General features: G+C 54.2%; 1 protein-coding gene and 1 non-coding gene across 4 annotated transcripts; both read left to right on the forward strand.

The window, feature by feature from the left end:
- The first annotated feature begins 80 nt into the window (after positions 1-80).
- PRRC2A (proline rich coiled-coil 2A) lies at positions 81-15879 on the forward strand. Of its 3 annotated transcripts, none has more exons than XM_029242891.1 (31): positions 81-99; positions 2267-2441; positions 2954-3131; positions 3497-3596; positions 3691-3763; positions 4102-4245; positions 4391-4542; positions 4738-4817; positions 4967-5109; positions 5806-5896; positions 6009-6225; positions 6640-7114; positions 7589-7779; positions 8003-8297; positions 8671-8881; positions 9083-10948; positions 11452-11723; positions 11922-12052; positions 12292-12421; positions 12529-12614; positions 12811-13044; positions 13191-13331; positions 13439-13510; positions 13629-13796; positions 13997-14079; positions 14263-14473; positions 14571-14669; positions 14806-15018; positions 15132-15226; positions 15336-15426; positions 15546-15861. In XM_029242891.1, the coding sequence occupies exons 2-31, from the start codon at positions 2330-2332 to the stop codon at positions 15684-15686; spliced, it is 6495 nt and encodes a 2164-aa protein (XP_029098724.1). In that variant the 5' UTR covers positions 81-99; positions 2267-2329; the 3' UTR covers positions 15687-15861. The 3 variants fall into 3 exon arrangements, with proteins under 3 accessions (XP_029098724.1, XP_029098723.1, XP_029098725.1); XM_029242890.1 differs by lacking the exon at positions 81-99 and adding an exon at positions 257-441 and having other exon boundaries at positions 15546-15879; XM_029242892.1 differs by lacking the exon at positions 81-99 and having other exon boundaries at positions 2266-2376; positions 15546-15879.
- Positions 2624-2754, forward strand: LOC114908195. Its single transcript, XR_003796889.1, has one exon. It is a non-coding gene; the product is annotated as a small nucleolar RNA SNORA38 (small nucleolar RNA).
- Positions 15880-16848: the final 969 nt, after the last annotated feature.

Here is a 16848-nt window from a genome sequence, read left to right on the forward strand (position 1 = left end):
GCGCCCCGGCCGACCGGCGCCGCATTCCCGCCCCCTCTACACGTCTCAACGGCCGACGCCGGGGGCCTGCCACTTCAGCCAACCGGCGTCCTAGCGCCTGTAAGTCCCTCCTCTTTATGCAAATAGCCTATGTCAGCTTCGCACGCTCTGCTTTTTTTAATAAGGATAGCCCTGGAAGTAAAGAGGGATAGGGTAGAAAGCTCCCCGCCCTTTATGCAAATTAAGGGGCGTGTTTATGCGCGGTGGGAGGCGGCGGGGGGGCGCTCCCGGGGGTGGCGGTTGCCCGGATGGGCCGTTAGTCGGGGCCCAGCCGCGGAGTGAGCGAGGGAGACGGGAGGAGCCGAGCCCGGCGCCATCCGCCGCCATCCGCCCCCGCCCCACCGCCATCCCACCCCGGGGAGCCCCTAAGCCCCGGTCCCGGACCCCCGCGCACCCGGCCAGGTGAGTCTGGGCGAGCCCAATGCTAACGCCCTTTTCCGGCGCGGGAGCAGCGGTGGCAGCGGCAGCAGCGGCGGTGGCGGGCCGGGGGGAGGAGAAGCTGCCATTAGCCGCCGCCATTTTGTCCTCCTGCTGCCGGGCCCTGCCTGCCCCTCCCCCTCCGATACTCCCACCCTGGGACCCGCACTTCCAGCCCTTCTCTGAGTCTATGGCCTGCCCTTACCCACTCACCTTGTGGCTTCATGGGGCGACCCCCCACTCCTGGGCCGTAACCCCCCCCTCCCCCCGTTGCGCTCCTGGCCTTTCACCCGTATTTGTGGTCCCCTTCCCTGCCGCCGCTCTAGGGTGGGCCGCGCCTGACTGTCCTCTTCTCAAGAGTCTCTCTTCCTTCAGTGGACCCCTCCCATCATCCAGCGCTAAGGTTCCCCCTTCTTGACGCCCCACTTCGCGTCGAGTCACTCCCACTCTGGAGCCCTGCTTTTATCCCGCATCTGTGCTTTCTACGTTCCTCAATTTCTTTTCTGCTTTTTTCATGTTTCCTTTCTTATCTCCTTTCTATCCCAACCCCGCCCTTTCTCCTGGGTCTCTTGACGTTGCTCCCTTACTTTGGTCTGCATCCTTTTCCTACCATTCCCGCTTACGTGTATTATTTCCCACCTGCTTTCGTATTAATTCTCTTTTATTAGTTTTAGTTTCTTCACTATTTTTCTGTCCCTTTTTCCTTCATAAATTTATTTTCAAAGACTGGCCTCCTTAAACACCTTAAAAGCAATCCTTATCTAACCTGTCTTAAAGTTCTTGATTTGGGTTATCATCTTGGTCCTGTCTGGATGTCTCACCAACTCCCATCTCTTTCCTTTACACCATTCTCTATAAACGAATGCCTTGTCACCCAGGAACTGACCGATGTTGGAGAGTTTGGCCGGCTTGGGGAGCAAGGGGTATTAGGGAAAGAAATGACTGCCGATGTATGTTTTTATTGGGGGTAGGAAAATGAAGTTGGTTCCGGCCTCGGCCCCATGGTTACATGGTATGCTTGAGGTGGGTCCATAATGCTTTGTTTCTCTCACATCTACATAGGGTAAACCAGAGCCCACCGGTATTTCATCTGCAGACAAAAATTTTTCCAGGAGCTGGGTTGGGGGCAAGTGTAGGAAAAGACAGGCTATCCCAAATACTTGGTTCTATAGCTTGGGAGTATGTAGAGCCCCATTTGTTCCCTCAGGAATTCTTTTGCACCAGCCCCCAGTCTGGCTGAGCAAGCTCATAAAATCCTTAAACTCTGGCAAACCTTCCTGCAAACCTCCCCGGATGGGAGTGAGGCGGCTGGAAATAGAACCTGGCACACAGGAAGCTGGTATCTAATAAGTAGGGGATCTAAAGCTCTGTTCCTTACATGATGGAGCTGTATGCGTCTTTCTGGTTTTCTCTGGAGCTTGGACTTGCCCTTTTTTATTGTAGGTCTCTGAAATGATTTTGGTGGAAAGAGATTATCACTTGTGGGCATAACGAAGAGGCTGCTACACTTTATATAGACTGGTACAAAGGGAAGAGTGTTTGTATTAGGAAGATACTGGATTTTTATTTAGGTTTCCTTAGCAAGAGGTGTCTGGGGGAAAGAGGGAACATGGCATTTGGGCTCCGTGGGGAGCTAAGTAGATAATGGTTGCTTAAAGTGACTGGGGTGTTTGAATAGGCTGGAGGAAGAGACACTAGAGGGCCACATATCTGGGCCCCTGATGAGAATAAAAGGGAGCCTACGAGTCTAAGCTTCTGTTGGAGTCTCTAAATGGAGCAGAGACTGAAACACTTGGTATCTGGCCCACAGGCTCCGGCACGTTTTGGGGGAGGTGCCTGCAGGACCCAACGTACTCAATGAGCTTCCAGCGCAATGTCCGATCGCTCGGGGCCGACTGCCAAGGGGAAGGATGGAAAAAAGTATTCCTCGCTCAACCTGTTTGATACATATAAGGGCAAGTCCTTAGAGATCCAGAAACCCGCTGGTGAGGGTCCTGCAATGATGTTCCTAATTATAGGAGGCTGGGCATGAATGGGGCACATATTTCAGAGCTCTTCGAAGGGAAACAGCTATGGTACATACATCCAAAGGTTAGAGAAACACTAGAGACTTTCTAATTTTATCTTGGCTCCCATGGGGATGTTGCGCTTTGGGTGAACACCAGTACCCTCCTACAAAGGCGTGTCTGTGGTTTCCCGTCTTTGGACACGTAAGAATTGGAGGCAAAGAAATGTGGACTTGGAGAAGTCTGGGGCCAGCTTGCTCCCTGCAGGCTCAAGATCAACCATCCCACATAGAAGTATTGAATGTAAAGCATCTCAGCCTTCTTTCCTGATAGAATTTCAGAGGTTGCCTAGGGCAAAGGGAGGGAAGCTTTCTAGGAGAAGTTTCGTTTCTAAGAGAAGATATTGAGGATGTCTAAATGGGACCTAGGGTAGGATGCTGTCAGATCTCTTATATAAAGCATTTTTCACTCTCTTTCCACCTTTTCTCCAGTTGCCCCTCGCCATGGCCTGCAGAGTCTCGGGAAAGTTGCCATTGCTCGGCGTATGCCACCCCCAGCCAACCTTCCAAGCCTGAAAGCCGAGAACAAAGGCAATGACCCCAACGTCTCACTAGTGCCGAAAGACGGAACAGGATGGGCAAGCAAACAGGAGCAGTCCGACCCCAAGAGGTAGACAGAGACCTGGGAGACTTAGAGTTATGAATATTTTAACTTTGAACTTCAGAATGAATGGGGGCTTGGTCTAGCCTGGCCACATGAGAGTCAGGGACAAACAGGGAAGACCCTGTCCTGCCTATTGTAGGACCCCTGTTAGATGACTGATGAATGGTACCTTTAGCTTTCTGTCAGATGTAAAGAAAGCTTGAAGAATAAAGGACAGCCTATGCAGGGTGACGAGCTTACGGTATTTTGCCCTAATACTTGTTAAAAGTAGGGAGTAGACCTGGGTTCAGTTCCTGTCCTCCACCAGTTGGAGAAGCAGTGGAGCTGGAGCCATCTCAGACTCTAACCTTCTCATCCTACCATCCCCTCAGTTCCGATGCCTCAACCGCTCAGCCGCCGGAATCGCAGCCACTGCCGGCTTCACAGACGCCTGCCTCCAACCAACCGAAACGACCCCCAGCAGCCCCCGAGGTATCTGAAGAACTGGATGTTATTTAAGGGGCAGGGGCAAGAATGGCTTGTAGCTTCTCATCCACGTCACCATTTATTATCTCTGCTTCCCCAGAACACTCCTTCGGTTCCAAGCGGGGTAAAGTCCTGGGCACAAGCCAGTGTCACCCATGGAGCACATGGAGATGGTGAGTGCAGGGCTGTTTGGGGAGGTCTCTTTGGGCACCATAGTAGGCAGGAGTCCTCCACTGTACCTCCACTGTACCTCCTCATTCCTCTTTGGCTAAATTTTGGATCCCATATTCAGTTTTATGGGACACACATGAGCAAGTTTGTCTCAGAATTAACTGAAGGTGAGGAGGATGTCCCAAAACTGACCTTTTTTCTTGGGGAATGAACATGTAGTACGTAGGGGGTGAGTTTGGAGGCAGAACTGGGTCTGCTACCTATCAGACCCTTCCACTCTCATGGTGCGTCCTCAGTAAATGTACTTGTGTCTCATACTTTTGCACCTCAACACCAACAGGTGGAAGGGCATCAAGCCTACTGTCACGATTCTCTCGAGAGGAATTTCCGACCCTGCAGGCGGCTGGCGACCAGGACAAGGCTGCCAAGGAAAGGGAGTCTGCCGAACAGTCGTCTGGGCCCGGACCAAGCCTCCGCCCCCAAAGTGAGTGGCCGCCATTAGTGAGTGAATGAGTGGTTACCTTTTGGCCAGGACACTACCTTATTCCGTCTCAGAGTTAGGTGCTAGCTTATTCATCTTTCTCCCCATCATTTTCAGCTATGTTCTCTCTGCCTTTTCCAAAATACAGATTCTACAACTTGGAGGGACGGAGGTGGGCGTGGCCCTGATGAGCTGGAGGGCCCGGACTCCAAACTTCATCACGGCCATGATCCCCGGGGTGGGCTGCAGCCTGCAGGCCCACCCCAGTTCCCTCCCTACCGCGGAATGATGCCGCCTTTCGTGAGTTTGGATATCTTGTTTTGGATTGGTTGTGCTGGAAGTTAGAGAGTTAGGAATTAGGGCTTAGTCTTTGGAGGGGACACATGGAAAGCAGGGGCCTGTGACATATAGTGAGGGTGGGAGGATAATAGGTCTAGGGAGCTGGTAGGCTATTTGACTGTCCCTCTGAGCAGCTACTATTGGGCCCTTTTGCAGATGTATCCCCCATATCTCCCGTTCCCTCCGCCCTATGGACCCCAGGGGCCTTACCGATACCCCACTCCTGATGGGCCCGGGTGAGTAATCTAGGTCTGGGTTTGTGGTTGGGGACAGGGGAAGCCTATTGGGGAGGAGATGGTTTTCTAGCCAGGAGGCTCAGTCTCGTATGTGATTATACAACATGCCGTCTTTTAACCTCTTCTCCCCTTTGCTTTTTCATACACAGCCGTTTCCCCCGTGTGGCAGGCCCCCGAGGTTCAGGGCCACCAATGCGCCTCGTAGAACCTGTGGGTCGGCCTTCCATTCTTAAAGAAGATAATCTCAAAGAGTTTGATCAGTTGGACCAGGAGAATGATGATGGTTGGGCAGGTGAGTGGATACTAAGGACCAAGTATTTTTGTTTTGGTTTGGTTTTGGTTTGGGGTTTTTTTGTTTGTTTGTTTTGGTTTTTGGTTTGGTTTGGTTTTTGGCTGCACTACACAAGTTATGAGATAGATCTTAATTCCCCTACCAGGGATTGAACCCAGGCCCTCGGCAGTGAAAGTGTGGAGTCCTAACCCCTGGACCGCCAGGGGATTCCCAAGTATTTTAGTTTTAAAAAGCAAAATCTGATGAGGAAAAAACGGGTTATACAGGACTTCTCTGGTAGTCCAGTGATTAAGACTTCACCTTCCAGTGCAGGGGGTGCAGGTTCGATCCCTGGTCGGGGAGCTAAGATCCCACATGCCTCGTGGCCAAAAACCAAAACATAAAACAGAAGCAATACTGTAACAGATTCAATAAAGACTTTAAAAATGGTCCATATCAAAAAAAAAAAATCTTAAAAAACGGGTTGTGTGGGAGAAAAGCAGACACTGAAAGGTAGGGGAGATACGTGGAAGAAAGCCAAGTCCTGGTAGAGAACTAAGAGGAGTGAGAATGAGAGTCATGGTGGGGATCTGGATGTCAGTGGGAGGAGGGCAGTTGGCATTAGTAGTACATCCTATCACGTAGTTCCTGTGTTCCAGAAAATATGAGATTGGAGAGCAGAATGCTTGGGTTACCACTCTTCACTATTCTCCTCAGGGGCCCACGAGGAGGTCGACTACACTGAGAAGCTCAAGTTCAGCGATGAGGAAGACGGGCGAGACTCCGATGAGGAGGGAGCTGAGGGCCAGTGAGTTCGGGCCCTCTGGGGAGAGGAGGGGGCTCCGTTTCTCTCATGGTAATATACTCTTAAAGGAGTTGGGTTGCAGCTGATTTTAATTCCACTGTTGGTCTGCTCACAGCAAGGAGTCCCAGTCAGCTGCTGGTGAGGAACGGCCCCCTGAAGCAGATGGCAAAAAGGGCAACTCCCCCGGCAGCGAACCACCCCCTCCCAAGACGGCCTGGGCAGAGACCTCTCGGCCTCCAGAGACAGAGCCGGGGCCTCCTGCCCCAAAGCCTCCCCCACCCCCACCTCACCGGGGCCCCACCGGGAACTGGGGCCCCCCTGGGGACTACCCAGTGAGTGTCTACAATGAGGGGTTGAGAGGGTCAGTTGTGGGAGATTAGTTTCAGCTGAGTAATTGAAGCAGTAGTAATAAGAGGAAGCTGGAGGGAGGACCGAAAATGGGCTGCAGGAAATGTAGAGCTGTGGAGCATCTCTGGAAAGGTTTGGAAAATCGTCGGTGTTAGGCGAGTCTGGGTGAAAAGAGAAACTGGGATGCCAGTTAGGAAAAACAAGGAGACCTGGATGTTTGGGTCTCTGAAAGAGAGGAAACGACTAGGATCATGAGTTTGTCTCTACCCTGAGAGGCCATCAGCCCCTAGGCCTGGTCTTCGCACCTGCAGCTAGAGACAGTTGATCAGTCTGTGAAAGCGATCATAAGAAACATAATGACTGATACCTCTGGCCCTGCTGGGTCTGCCCACTGACAGGATCGCGGGGGCCCTCCCTGCAAGCCCCCAGCACCCGAAGATGAGGATGAGGCTTGGCGGCAGCGGCGAAAGCAGTCTTCATCTGAAATCTCCCTGGCTGTGGAGCGAGCCCGGCGACGGCGAGAGGAGGAGGAACGGCGCATGCAGGAGGAACGCAGGGCAGCCTGTGCCGAGAAACTCAAGCGACTCGATGAGAAGTTTGGGGCACCTGACAAGCGGCTCAAATCGGAACCTGCTGTACCACCTGCTGCCCCTTCTGCCCCCGCTCCACCACCTGCGGCCCCTAAAGAACTCCCCGCACCTCCAGCTCCTCCACCGGCACCAGTCCCGACACCTGAAAAAGAACCAGAAGAGCCGGCACAGGCCCCTCCTGCCCAGTCCACCCCCACTCCAGGTGTGGCTCCAGCTCCCACCGTGGTGAGTGGTGGTGGCAGCACCAGTAGCACCAGCAGTGGCAGCTTCGAAGCCAGCCCAGGTATGGAGATGGTGATGGATACTACCAGGTGTCAGATCTCTTATCTGCTTGGGGTTGAGGGTGCAGGTGGTGAGGATGTGAGTAAAGGAAATAGAAGGCAGTTGTTTTGGTTTATTGGACCATCGGTGGTAGGTGGTAGGAGCGAGAAGGGTCTTTTCACTTGTATGGACATCCTAGAGGGAAAGGTTTTGTTACTTGAATTCCTGAATAAGTAGTGACCTGAAACCACTTCCCGTAGGCCTAGAGTGGAGCAAGGCTGAAGAAAGTGTCTGTTAACCTTTGATGGTCTCGTGGGAAGTTAATGCCGCCACCGTTGGCTTTTGAGAGACCATGAAGTGTTTTCACGGGTTTTAAATGGGATGGTCTTAACCTTTAGTGGGGGAGCTAGAGGTGAGAGCTGAAATAATGCGGGTGTTCATGGAATATCTGTCAGGGGACTAGACCACTTTGATGAGTATCTTTTCTTTCATGCAGTGGAACCCCAGCTACCCTCAAAAGAGGGTCCTGAACCACCAGAAGAGGTTCCTTCTCCTGCCACGCCCCCAGCCCCAAAGGTGGAGCCCAAGGGTGATGGTGTTGGTCCTACCCGGCAGCCCCCCAGCCAAGGCTTGGGCTACCCCAAGTATCAGAAATCATTGCCTCCTCGTTTCCAGCGGCAGCAGCAGGTGAAACTAAGTTACTTCCCCTCTTAAAGGCTGCTTTTCTTGGATTTATCCTATCCATGAGTTACTTTCTGGGACTCTCTACCATTTCTCTTTCCTTTGTGTCACCCTAGTTTCCATCTAGTCGAGGTATTTGTTGCACTTGCCGGTTTTTGTTTTTTGTTTTGTTCGTTTTTTTTGTTTGGGGCCTTTGATGCCTCTCTCATCCCCTTTTGTCTTTCCCCAGGAGCAGCTCTTGAAGCAGCAACAGCAGCAGTGGCAGCAGCATCAACAGGGCTCCGCCCCACCTGCCCCAGTGCCCCCATCACCACCACAGCCTGTTACCATGGGGGCTGTGCCAGCTCCACAGGCTCCGCCACCACCCCCCAAGACCCTGTACCCAGGTGCTCTGGGCCGGCCCCCACCCATGCCCCCTATGAACTTTGATCCCCGCTGGATGATGATTCCTCCTTATGTGGACCCCCGGCTCCTTCAGGGCCGGCCCCCTCTGGACTTCTATCCTCCTGGTGTGCATCCCTCTGGTAAGGGGCCATAGAAGAGGGAGGGGATGGTGGACCCCTTAGTCCTGGGAAGTGGGTATCAGCATCTTGCTACGGGGATGAAGGGCCACCAATTAAGAGGGGAGCCTAGCACTGCTGAGATACCTCTTTGTTGCAGAAATGAAACAGTGGTCCTTCTTTAACAGGATTTCCCTGGATGGGGGGATTAATTGGATTCATCTGTAGGGAAGCTTAGTGGATAACTGTGTTTCAGGAGTGTGGGCAAGGCCCAGGAGATGGAGGTGCCGACATTGACTGGGCTGACATGGAGGATTAACTGGGGAGATGCTTTTTGGGCTGGAGGGTTTGTAACATAAAAAAGGGTGGTCTTTCTCATACTATTTTGTTTCCTCAGGCCTAGTTCCCCGGGAGCGCTCAGACAGTGGAGGCTCAAGCTCAGAGCCATTTGAGCGCCACGCACCCCCACTCTTGCGGGATCGCGGCACTCCACCAGTGGATCCAAAGTTGGCCTGGGTAGGAGATGTCTTCACCACCACACCTGCTGACCCCCGCCCACTTACCTCACCACTGCGCCAGGCTGCTGACGAGGATGAGAAGGGGATGAGGTGAGTCTGAGTAGAGAAATGGGTGGGTTTCCAGTGAAAATATCTAGGCTAGGAGAAAAGGTACTTTGGGTTATCGGTGAAGTGATAGGGTTAACGTGAAAGGAGTGTCTGGGTTATAATAAAGTGTTCTCTTTCCCCATCTAGTGGGTTTTCCTCGTCTTAAGATACTTAATTTCCATTCTTTTCTGTCTCCCTCTTCAGGAGCGAGACCCCTCCAGTACCTCCCCCACCACCCTATCTGGCCAGTTATCCGGGCTTTCCTGAGAATGGAGCCCCTGGGCCCCCAATCCCTCGCTTCCCCCTGGAGGAGCCAGCTCCCCCAGGGCCCCGTCCACTCCCCTGGCCCCCAGGCAATGATGAGGCAGCCAAGATACAAGCTCCACCACCCAAAAAGGAAACCCCCAAGGAGGAGACTCCACAGCTGACCGGGCCAGAAGCAGGTCGAAAGCCTGCCCGTGGAATTGGAGGCCAAGGCCCCCCGCCACCTCGCAGAGAGAGCCGCACTGAGACCCGCTGGGGCCCTCGTCCAGGCAGCAGTCGTCGTGGAATCCCTCCAGAGGAGCCAGGGGCCCCTCCCCGCCGCGCTGGGCCTATCAAGAAACCCCCCCTGCCTGCAAAAGTCGAAGATCTGCCCCCCAAGCCCCTCGAACAGGGGGATGAGACCCCCAAGCTTCCAAAGCCAGACCCGTTGAAGACAGCAAAGGGGAAGATAGGTGGCCCCAAGGAGACCCCACCCAGTGGGACTCTTTCCCCTGCCCCAAGGCTTCGGAGGGACTATTCCTATGAGAGAGTGGGTCCTACCTCTTGCCGGGGTCGGGGCCGAGGGGAGTATTTTGCCAGAGGGAGGGGTTTTCGGGGCACCTATGGGGGACGGGGGCGGGGAGCCCGAAGCCGAGAGTTCCGTAGTTACCGGGAATTCCGAGGAGATGATGGGCGTGGAGGTGGGGCAGGGGGACCAAACCATCCTCCTGCTCCCCGAGGCCGCACTGCCAGTGAGACACGGAGTGAGGGTTCAGAGTATGAAGAAATCCCCAAGCGGCGCCGGCAGCGGGGTTCAGAGACAGGCAGCGAGACCCATGAGAGTGATCTGGCCCCCTCAGACAAGGAGGCCCCGACACCCAAGGAAGGAGTACTTACGCAGGTCCCTCTTGCTCCCCCACCATCAGGAGCACCCCTTTCACCAGCCCCAGCCCGCTTTTCCACTGCCCGAGGTGGACGAGTCTTCACTCCCAGAGGGGTGCCATCACGCCGGGGTCGAGGGGGAGGGCGGCCCCCTCCCCCCATTTGCCCAGGCTGGAGCCCCCCAACCAAGTCTCTGGCTCCAAAGAAGCCTCCAACAGGTCCTTTGCCTCCAAGTAAGGAACCTTTGAAAGAGAAGCTGATCCCAGGGCCCTTGTCCCCCATGGCCCGAGGAGGCAGCAGTGGAGGCAGCAACATAGGCATGGGTGTGGAAGACGGAGAGCGGCCCAGAAGGAGGCGACATGGGAGGGCTCAGCAACAGGACAAACCGCCTCGTTTCCGGAGACTGAAACAGGAACGGGAGAACGCTGCCAGGGGGGCTGAGGGCAAGTCCTCTTCCCTTGCCCTTCCAGTCTCCACTCCTGGACCGGAGGAGGCCCTCACAACGGTAGCAGTGCCCCCACCACCTCGCCGGGCAGCTGCTAAGTCTCCCGATCTGTCAAACCAGAACTCAGACCAAGCCAATGAGGAATGGGAGACTGCCTCAGAGAGCAGTGACTTTGCCAGTGAGCGCCGGGGGGACAAGGAGGCTCCGCCAGCAGCACTGCTAACCCCCAAAGCTGTGGGGACTCCTGGAGGCAGTGGAGGTGGAGCTGGACCAGGCATTTCAGCCATGTCCCGTGGAGAGCTGAGCCAGAGAGCCAAAGATTTGAGCAAGCGGAGCTTCTCGAGTCAGCGGCCAGGCATGGAAAGGCAGAACCGGCGCCCAGGCCCAAGCAGCAAGTCTGGCAGTGGTGGCGGCAGCAGTGGAGGTGGCGGGGGTCCTGGAGGGAGGACCGGCCCAGGGCGAGGGGACAAGAGGAGCTGGCCCTCTCCCAAGAACCGAAGGTGGGTACAGACAGGTGATTAAGTTTATTCTTAGGGTTAAAAAGTTGGGGGAGGGGAGAAAACCTGGGGGAAAGGTGTGGTTGGGTGCTGTGGAGTGTGAGATCCGAGGGCGCAGGGCACACTCTTAAGCACACTAGGTTATCCATGTCTAGGTAAAGTAGCTGGAAAGCAGTTGACAGCGTTGGGAACACCCATATTCCTTGCTTTCCCCTTGATCTTTACAAGTAGAATTCCTTGGAAGTGCTCAGAAATGGGGAATTCCGTGGCTGTCCAGTGGTTAGGACTCGGCGCTTTCACTGCTGGAGCCTGGGTTCGATCCCTGGCTGGGGAGCCGAGAATCCCATAAGCCGCACGGTGTGGGGGGGGGGGGGAAGTGCTCAGAAACACCTGGATTTTAGCGCAGAGGACTGGTTGGTTGAAGGTGGAGAGGTAGAAGAGATTTGACTTGTAGGGAAGATGTAACAATTCTGTGCATACTGGAACAGATGCTCTGTTTTCTTCAGCCGTCCTCCAGAGGAGCGTTCCCCAGGGCTCCCTCTGCCTCCCCCACCCCCCAGCAGTTCTGCTGTCTTCCGCCTGGACCAAGTTATCCACAGCAACCCTGCTGGCATCCAACAGGCTCTGGCCCAGCTCAGCAGCCGCCAAGGAAGTGCAGCTGCACCAGGGGGCCACCCAAGGCCCAAGCCTGGGCCTCCGCAAAGCCCCCAAGGCCCTTCCCCTCGGCCCCCAACCCGGTATGACCCTCAGAGGGCCAACAACAATGAAGTCAATTCGGGTAAGCTGGAGGGGCTGAGGGTGCAAATGTCTCCATCCCCAGAGAAGGCCAGGTGCTGAAGGGGGAGGAATCTGGCTTGGGAGCCCTGATGCTGGGTGTCTGCACTGAGGGTGGAAGGGTTGGGAGGTGGAGTACAGAGGGAAAAGCTTGGTTCAGTGATAGAGCAAGACATGCTGACGGATTTCCCCTTTTCCCCAGACCCCCACTTGGAGGAGCCAGGGCCGATGGTCAGGGGGGTGGGCGGGACTCCCCGGGACTCTGCCGGGGTTAATCCCTTCCCCCCCAAACGGCGAGAGCGGCCTCCCAGAAAACCGGAGCTGCTGCAGGAGGTAAGGGATGGGGCTTGAGGTGATGTTTCACTGCTCTCACTTTCAAAGGTTTTCACTTAGGTTTTCTTCACTCTTTTTCCTATTTCTGTCATTGTGTTTTCACCCCAAATTCTCAGCGTTAGTCGCTGTTTATCTCCCACGTCTCCCTTTTTCCCCACAACTGGGGCACTCTGTCTCAGGTGCTTACATTCCCCAGTTCCCACCTCATTCATGTTTTGCTTCTGGTCTCTCACCTTTAGGAATCTTTGCCACCTTCTCATAGCTCTGGATTCTTGGGCCCCAAACCCGAGGGCCCAGGCCCTCAGGGAGAGTCCAGAGATGCAGGAACAGAGGCCCTGACCCCTCACCTCTGGAATCGTATACATACTGGTGAGTTAAGCTGAGCAGAAGGAAAGGACTGTGTTAGAGGGCTTAGAGAGCGAGGCGCGCCGCAGAGCCATCTTCTCTCACTCCTGTTGTGTTGGTGCTCCTCCCAGCCACTAGCCGGAAGAGTTACCAGCCTGGCTCCATGGAGCCTTGGATGGAACCCCTGAGTCCTTTTGAGGATGTGGCTGGCACAGAGGTAAGTGAGGGTGGGAAGGAGTGTCTGAGCTGGGATTTCATTGAACACTGGTCATACTTCCCCACCTATGCTGGGATGAGTATGGGGCTGTTGCATCACGTAGCTGCCTCCTTTCTGTAGTTTGTCTATGTGTGTACCACAGTCAGGTATTGGGGTGCTTTCTACTCTGACCTAACTCCTTCTCCACTCCTCTCAGATGAGTCAGTCTGACAGTGGGGTGGACCTGAGTGGGGATTCTCAGGTGTCATCAGGTCCCTGCAGCCAGCGAAGTTCCCCTGATGGAGGACTCAAGGGGGCAGCAGAGGGGCCCCCCAAGCGGTCTGGAGGCCCCTCCCCCCTGAATGCTGTTCCTGGTGAGGGTCCACCTGGCTCTGAACCCTCTGAACCTCCTAGGAGACGGCCACCTGCCCCCCACGATGGGGACAGAAAGGTAAACGACCAAGAAAGGATCAGAAGAATGTTTCTGGGACTTTGACTTTGGCCTTACCTTTGCCTCCCCTTTCCTCTGCCTGTGTGTGCTGATTGGGGCTTCCTTTTCCTTTCCCCAATCCTACTTCACTGTGTTGCCCTACCCAGGAGCTGCCCCGGGAGCAGCCTCTGCCCCCTGGGCCCATTGGCACAGAACGATTGCAGCGTACAGACCGAGGCCCAGAGCCTGGCTCCCTCCGGCCATCCCATCGACCTGGCCCTCCAGTCCAGTTTGGTACCAGTGACAAGGTCTGTGTAGGCTAGATCCGGGTGTCTTGGGTTGGGTGGACTAGAAGTGGGATGTGGAGGACACATGTCTGAATCATGAGACAATCTCTCCTGCCTCATGATCACAGGACTCGGACTTGTGCCTAGTGGTGGGAGACAGTTTAAAAGCAGAGAAGGAGCTAACGGTATCAGTCACTGAGGTAAGTGGGAGAGTGAGGTTTTGGGGAAAGACCTTAGACTTCTAGAGAAGACGTCTGGGAGTGACTTGGGCATCCAGGTTGCCCAGATAGCCCCCTTGACAAGGCTTGTCCTTCCCAGGCCATTCCCATAGCCCGAGACTGGGAGCTGCTCCCCAGTGCTTCTGCTTCAGCTGAGCCACAATCCAAGAACCTGGGTTCTGGGCACTGTGGCCCAGAGACCAGCTCCTCAGGCCAACGCTTGTACCCTGAGGTCTTCTATGGCAGCCCTGGGCCTCCCAGTTCTCAGGTAGGTCCTACTTCCTATTCCAAGACTCCTTTCTGCCCCTTTCTGTAGTCTCCTAATATCAAACCTTTCCAATTTGTAGTTTTTAACACTTTTTTTTTTTGTCATTTCATTTTTCTCCCTGCTTTTGCTGTAGTGGGTGGGGTGAGTGAGCTTTTCTTGACCAGGAAAACTGGAGCTATTCCATACTTGCTCTCCTGCAGGTTTCAGGGGGAGCCATAGACTCTCAGCTACATCCCAACAATGGAGGTTTCCGCCCTGGGACACCCTCATTGCACCCTTACAGGTAAGACTAGATCTCTGTGGATCTCAGAAGGAAATGGAACTGTGTTTCAGGGGAAGAAGGAAGGGGAATACATTTCTAGGGTACCTGGCGGCTAGTGGACTTAACAGTACTGCTCAGACTAAAGGAGTAAATGACTTCGGCTTCCTGATGCCTTTCCTCCCCCTTGCCCCAATTTCTTTTCAGATCACAGCCCCTGTACCTCCCCCCAGGCCCAGCCCCACCCTCGGCACTGCTCTCTGGGGTAGCTGTCAAGGGCCAGTTTCTGGATTTCTCCCCACTGCAAGCAGCAGAGCTGGGGAAGTTGCCAGCTGGAGGAGTTCTCTACCCTCCACCTTCCTTCCTCTACTCTCCAGCTTTCTGCCCCAGCCCTTTGCCAGACCCACCCTTGCTTCAGGTAAGAAGAGGTGGGGGTGTGCTGGGCTTAGGGAGTTAGGGGTGGGGTGAAGAATGCTTTTGGGGGAGTTGACTTATTCCTCCCTGTTCCCCAACAGGTGCGACAGGATCTGCCATCCCCTTCAGATTTTTATTCTCCTCCTCTGCAACCTGGTGGCCAAAGTGGCTTCCTCCCCTCAGGGGCCCCTGCCCAGCAGGTACCTTTTATCTTCCCAGTTCCCTTTTGTTCTGTTCTCCAGCTTCTAGCTTTTTTTGTTACCTGTTTGGACTCTCTCCATGGTTTTCTGACATTCCTCCCTGCCCCAACACACACTTCCATGTTTCTCGTTACAGGTGCTTCTACCCATGGTGGACTCTCAGCTGCCTGTGGTGAACTTCGGCTCCCTGCCACCAGCGCCGCCTCCTGCCCCACCCCCCCTTTCTCTGTTACCTGTGGGCCCTGCTCTGCAGCCCCCCAGCCTGGCTGTGCGGCCCCCACCTGCTCCTGCTACTCGGGTGCTGCCTTCACCTGCCAGGCCCTTCGGCCCTAGCTTGGGTCGAGCAGAGGTAAGGTACAGGAACTGAAGTGCTAGGGAACCCCAAGAGTTAGGGGTAAGGATTTAGCATCTCGAGATAAAAGCGTTGAGAGGCAGGATGCTCATGAATTTTTTGTCCTTCAGCTGCACCCAGTAGAACTAAAGCCGTTCCATGATTATCGAAAACTGAACAGCAACCTTGGGGGACCTGGGTCATCACGTACTCCTCCAGCTGGAAGGCAAGAGAAGGGAATGGGGATGCAGACTGCCTATCCATCTCCAAGGACTTACTTTCTTTGGGGACCAGGGGCAGGTCTTAAGGTTGCCTCAAATGCCATTCCTCCTCAGGTCTTTCTCTGGCCTCAACTCCCGTCTCAAGGCCCCACCTTCCACCTACAGTGGAGTCTTCCGCACCCAGCGCATCGACCTCTACCAACAGGTGAAGGAGAAACCCCTGTGGTCTCAAGTCTTAATTTAAAAGTCACCACCTGAGTTCCTGTCCTTTCATCCTTGACCTCCCTGTTTGACTTAACTCTTCCACATGTACCTGTCCCCCAGGCCTCCCCACCAGATGCCCTGTGCTGGACGCCGAAGCCTTGGGAGCGGACGGGGGCACCTTCTCGAGAAGGGCCACCCCGAAGGGCAGAGGAGCCTGGGCCCCGAGGGGACAAGGAGCCTGGATTGCCCCCACCCCGCTGAGGGAGTGCCCTTTGCCCCCCTCCCCCCCGGGGCTTGTATATAGATTATAAATATATAAGGGGGAAAGGGGTGGGTGGGGAGGGGTTGTGGGGCTGGGGCCTCGCTTCCCCTCCTCCCCCCTCCCCTGGTCCCCTATCCCTGGGGCCGTTTGTTAAAAAAGAATAATAAAAGGATTAAAAAAATATTTCCAAAATGATTTTGGGGATGGGTCAGTTGTTTGCAATCTCCTGTGTCATAGTTCAGTGCCACGTGATCTGTAGAGTGGTTTCAGTCAGGGAACCATTTCCCGTTTACCTCAGTGATGTAACAGAACTACCTCAGAACAAACTTCTGTTTTATCTTTAAAGTTCTGTGGGCCAGGAATTAGAGCTGGGCTCCACTTGGGCAAATCTTGTGCCAGTGAGTGAGGTTGGTTGGTAACCAGTCAGTCAGCACCTGAGAGCTCCTTGGTCCTATAGGGCTTTTGCTCACATGTCTGGGGCCATGGTGGGACATCTGGAAGGCAGAACTCCATTGGGTTGTCAACCACTGTCTCTGCATGGCTTCTCTGGCAAGATATCCTGAGTCATAAGGCCTTTTAATGTCCCTCCCTGAGTCAGTGTTCCAAGAGGTCTGGGCAGAAGCTGCAAAGCTTACAACCTGGCCTTAGGTTTCTGCCACGTTCTATTTGCCCAGCACAAACTAGCTAAAAAGGGGAAGGGATAGCAGAGAATTTGCAGCCACATGTCCCTTTGGTCATGTCTACAAAGAAAGGAAGTGCTTTTATAGCTGTCACATGTGTTCAAGCACAGAGCTTGAACTTGGTTGGGCTCCTTGAACTGGGTAGAACAGTTCTACCATAGTCAAACTTGGTTGAGTTACACTGGTACCACTGCATGCTAGTCAAGACTACAGGTCTGCAGCTGCTTGGCAATTAAATGGTTTGAGAGCCCTATCCTAGCATGTACTAGGATATAGGTTTCTTTAAACCATGTAGGTTTCTTTCATCTCATTTACAGTTTTCCTTGAAAATGGCTGACCTCAAAACAGGCTTGTACACTTGTTGTGCTGCACGAACAGTAAAACATCGTACTGCACATCTGCTCGTGGTAAAATGTTAAAAGCTGTCTAGTATAGGTGGGTTCCTGGGAATTAATTTATAAAACCAACTTCATAGAAGATT

This window comes from Monodon monoceros, unplaced genomic scaffold (assembly GCF_005190385.1).
Source record: "Monodon monoceros isolate NGI ecotype Baffin Bay Population unplaced genomic scaffold, NGI_Narwhal_1 Super_Scaffold_3, whole genome shotgun sequence".
Taxonomy (NCBI): domain Eukaryota; kingdom Metazoa; phylum Chordata; class Mammalia; order Artiodactyla; family Monodontidae; genus Monodon; species Monodon monoceros.

What these genes read in the sequence shown, in the direction of transcription:
- PRRC2A (XM_029242891.1), top strand. Translation starts at nt 2,330, where the DNA reads ATGTCCGATCGCTCGGGGCCGACTGCCAAGGGGAAGGATGGAAAAAAG. An exon ending in CTGGGCCTCCCAGTTCTCAG is followed by an intron (nt 13,797 to 13,996) that starts GTAGGTCCTACT and finishes GCTCTCCTGCAG; the next exon opens with GTTTCAGGGGGAGCCATAGA. An exon ending in CCCTCATTGCACCCTTACAG is followed by an intron (nt 14,080 to 14,262) that starts GTAAGACTAGAT and finishes ATTTCTTTTCAG; the next exon opens with ATCACAGCCCCTGTACCTCC.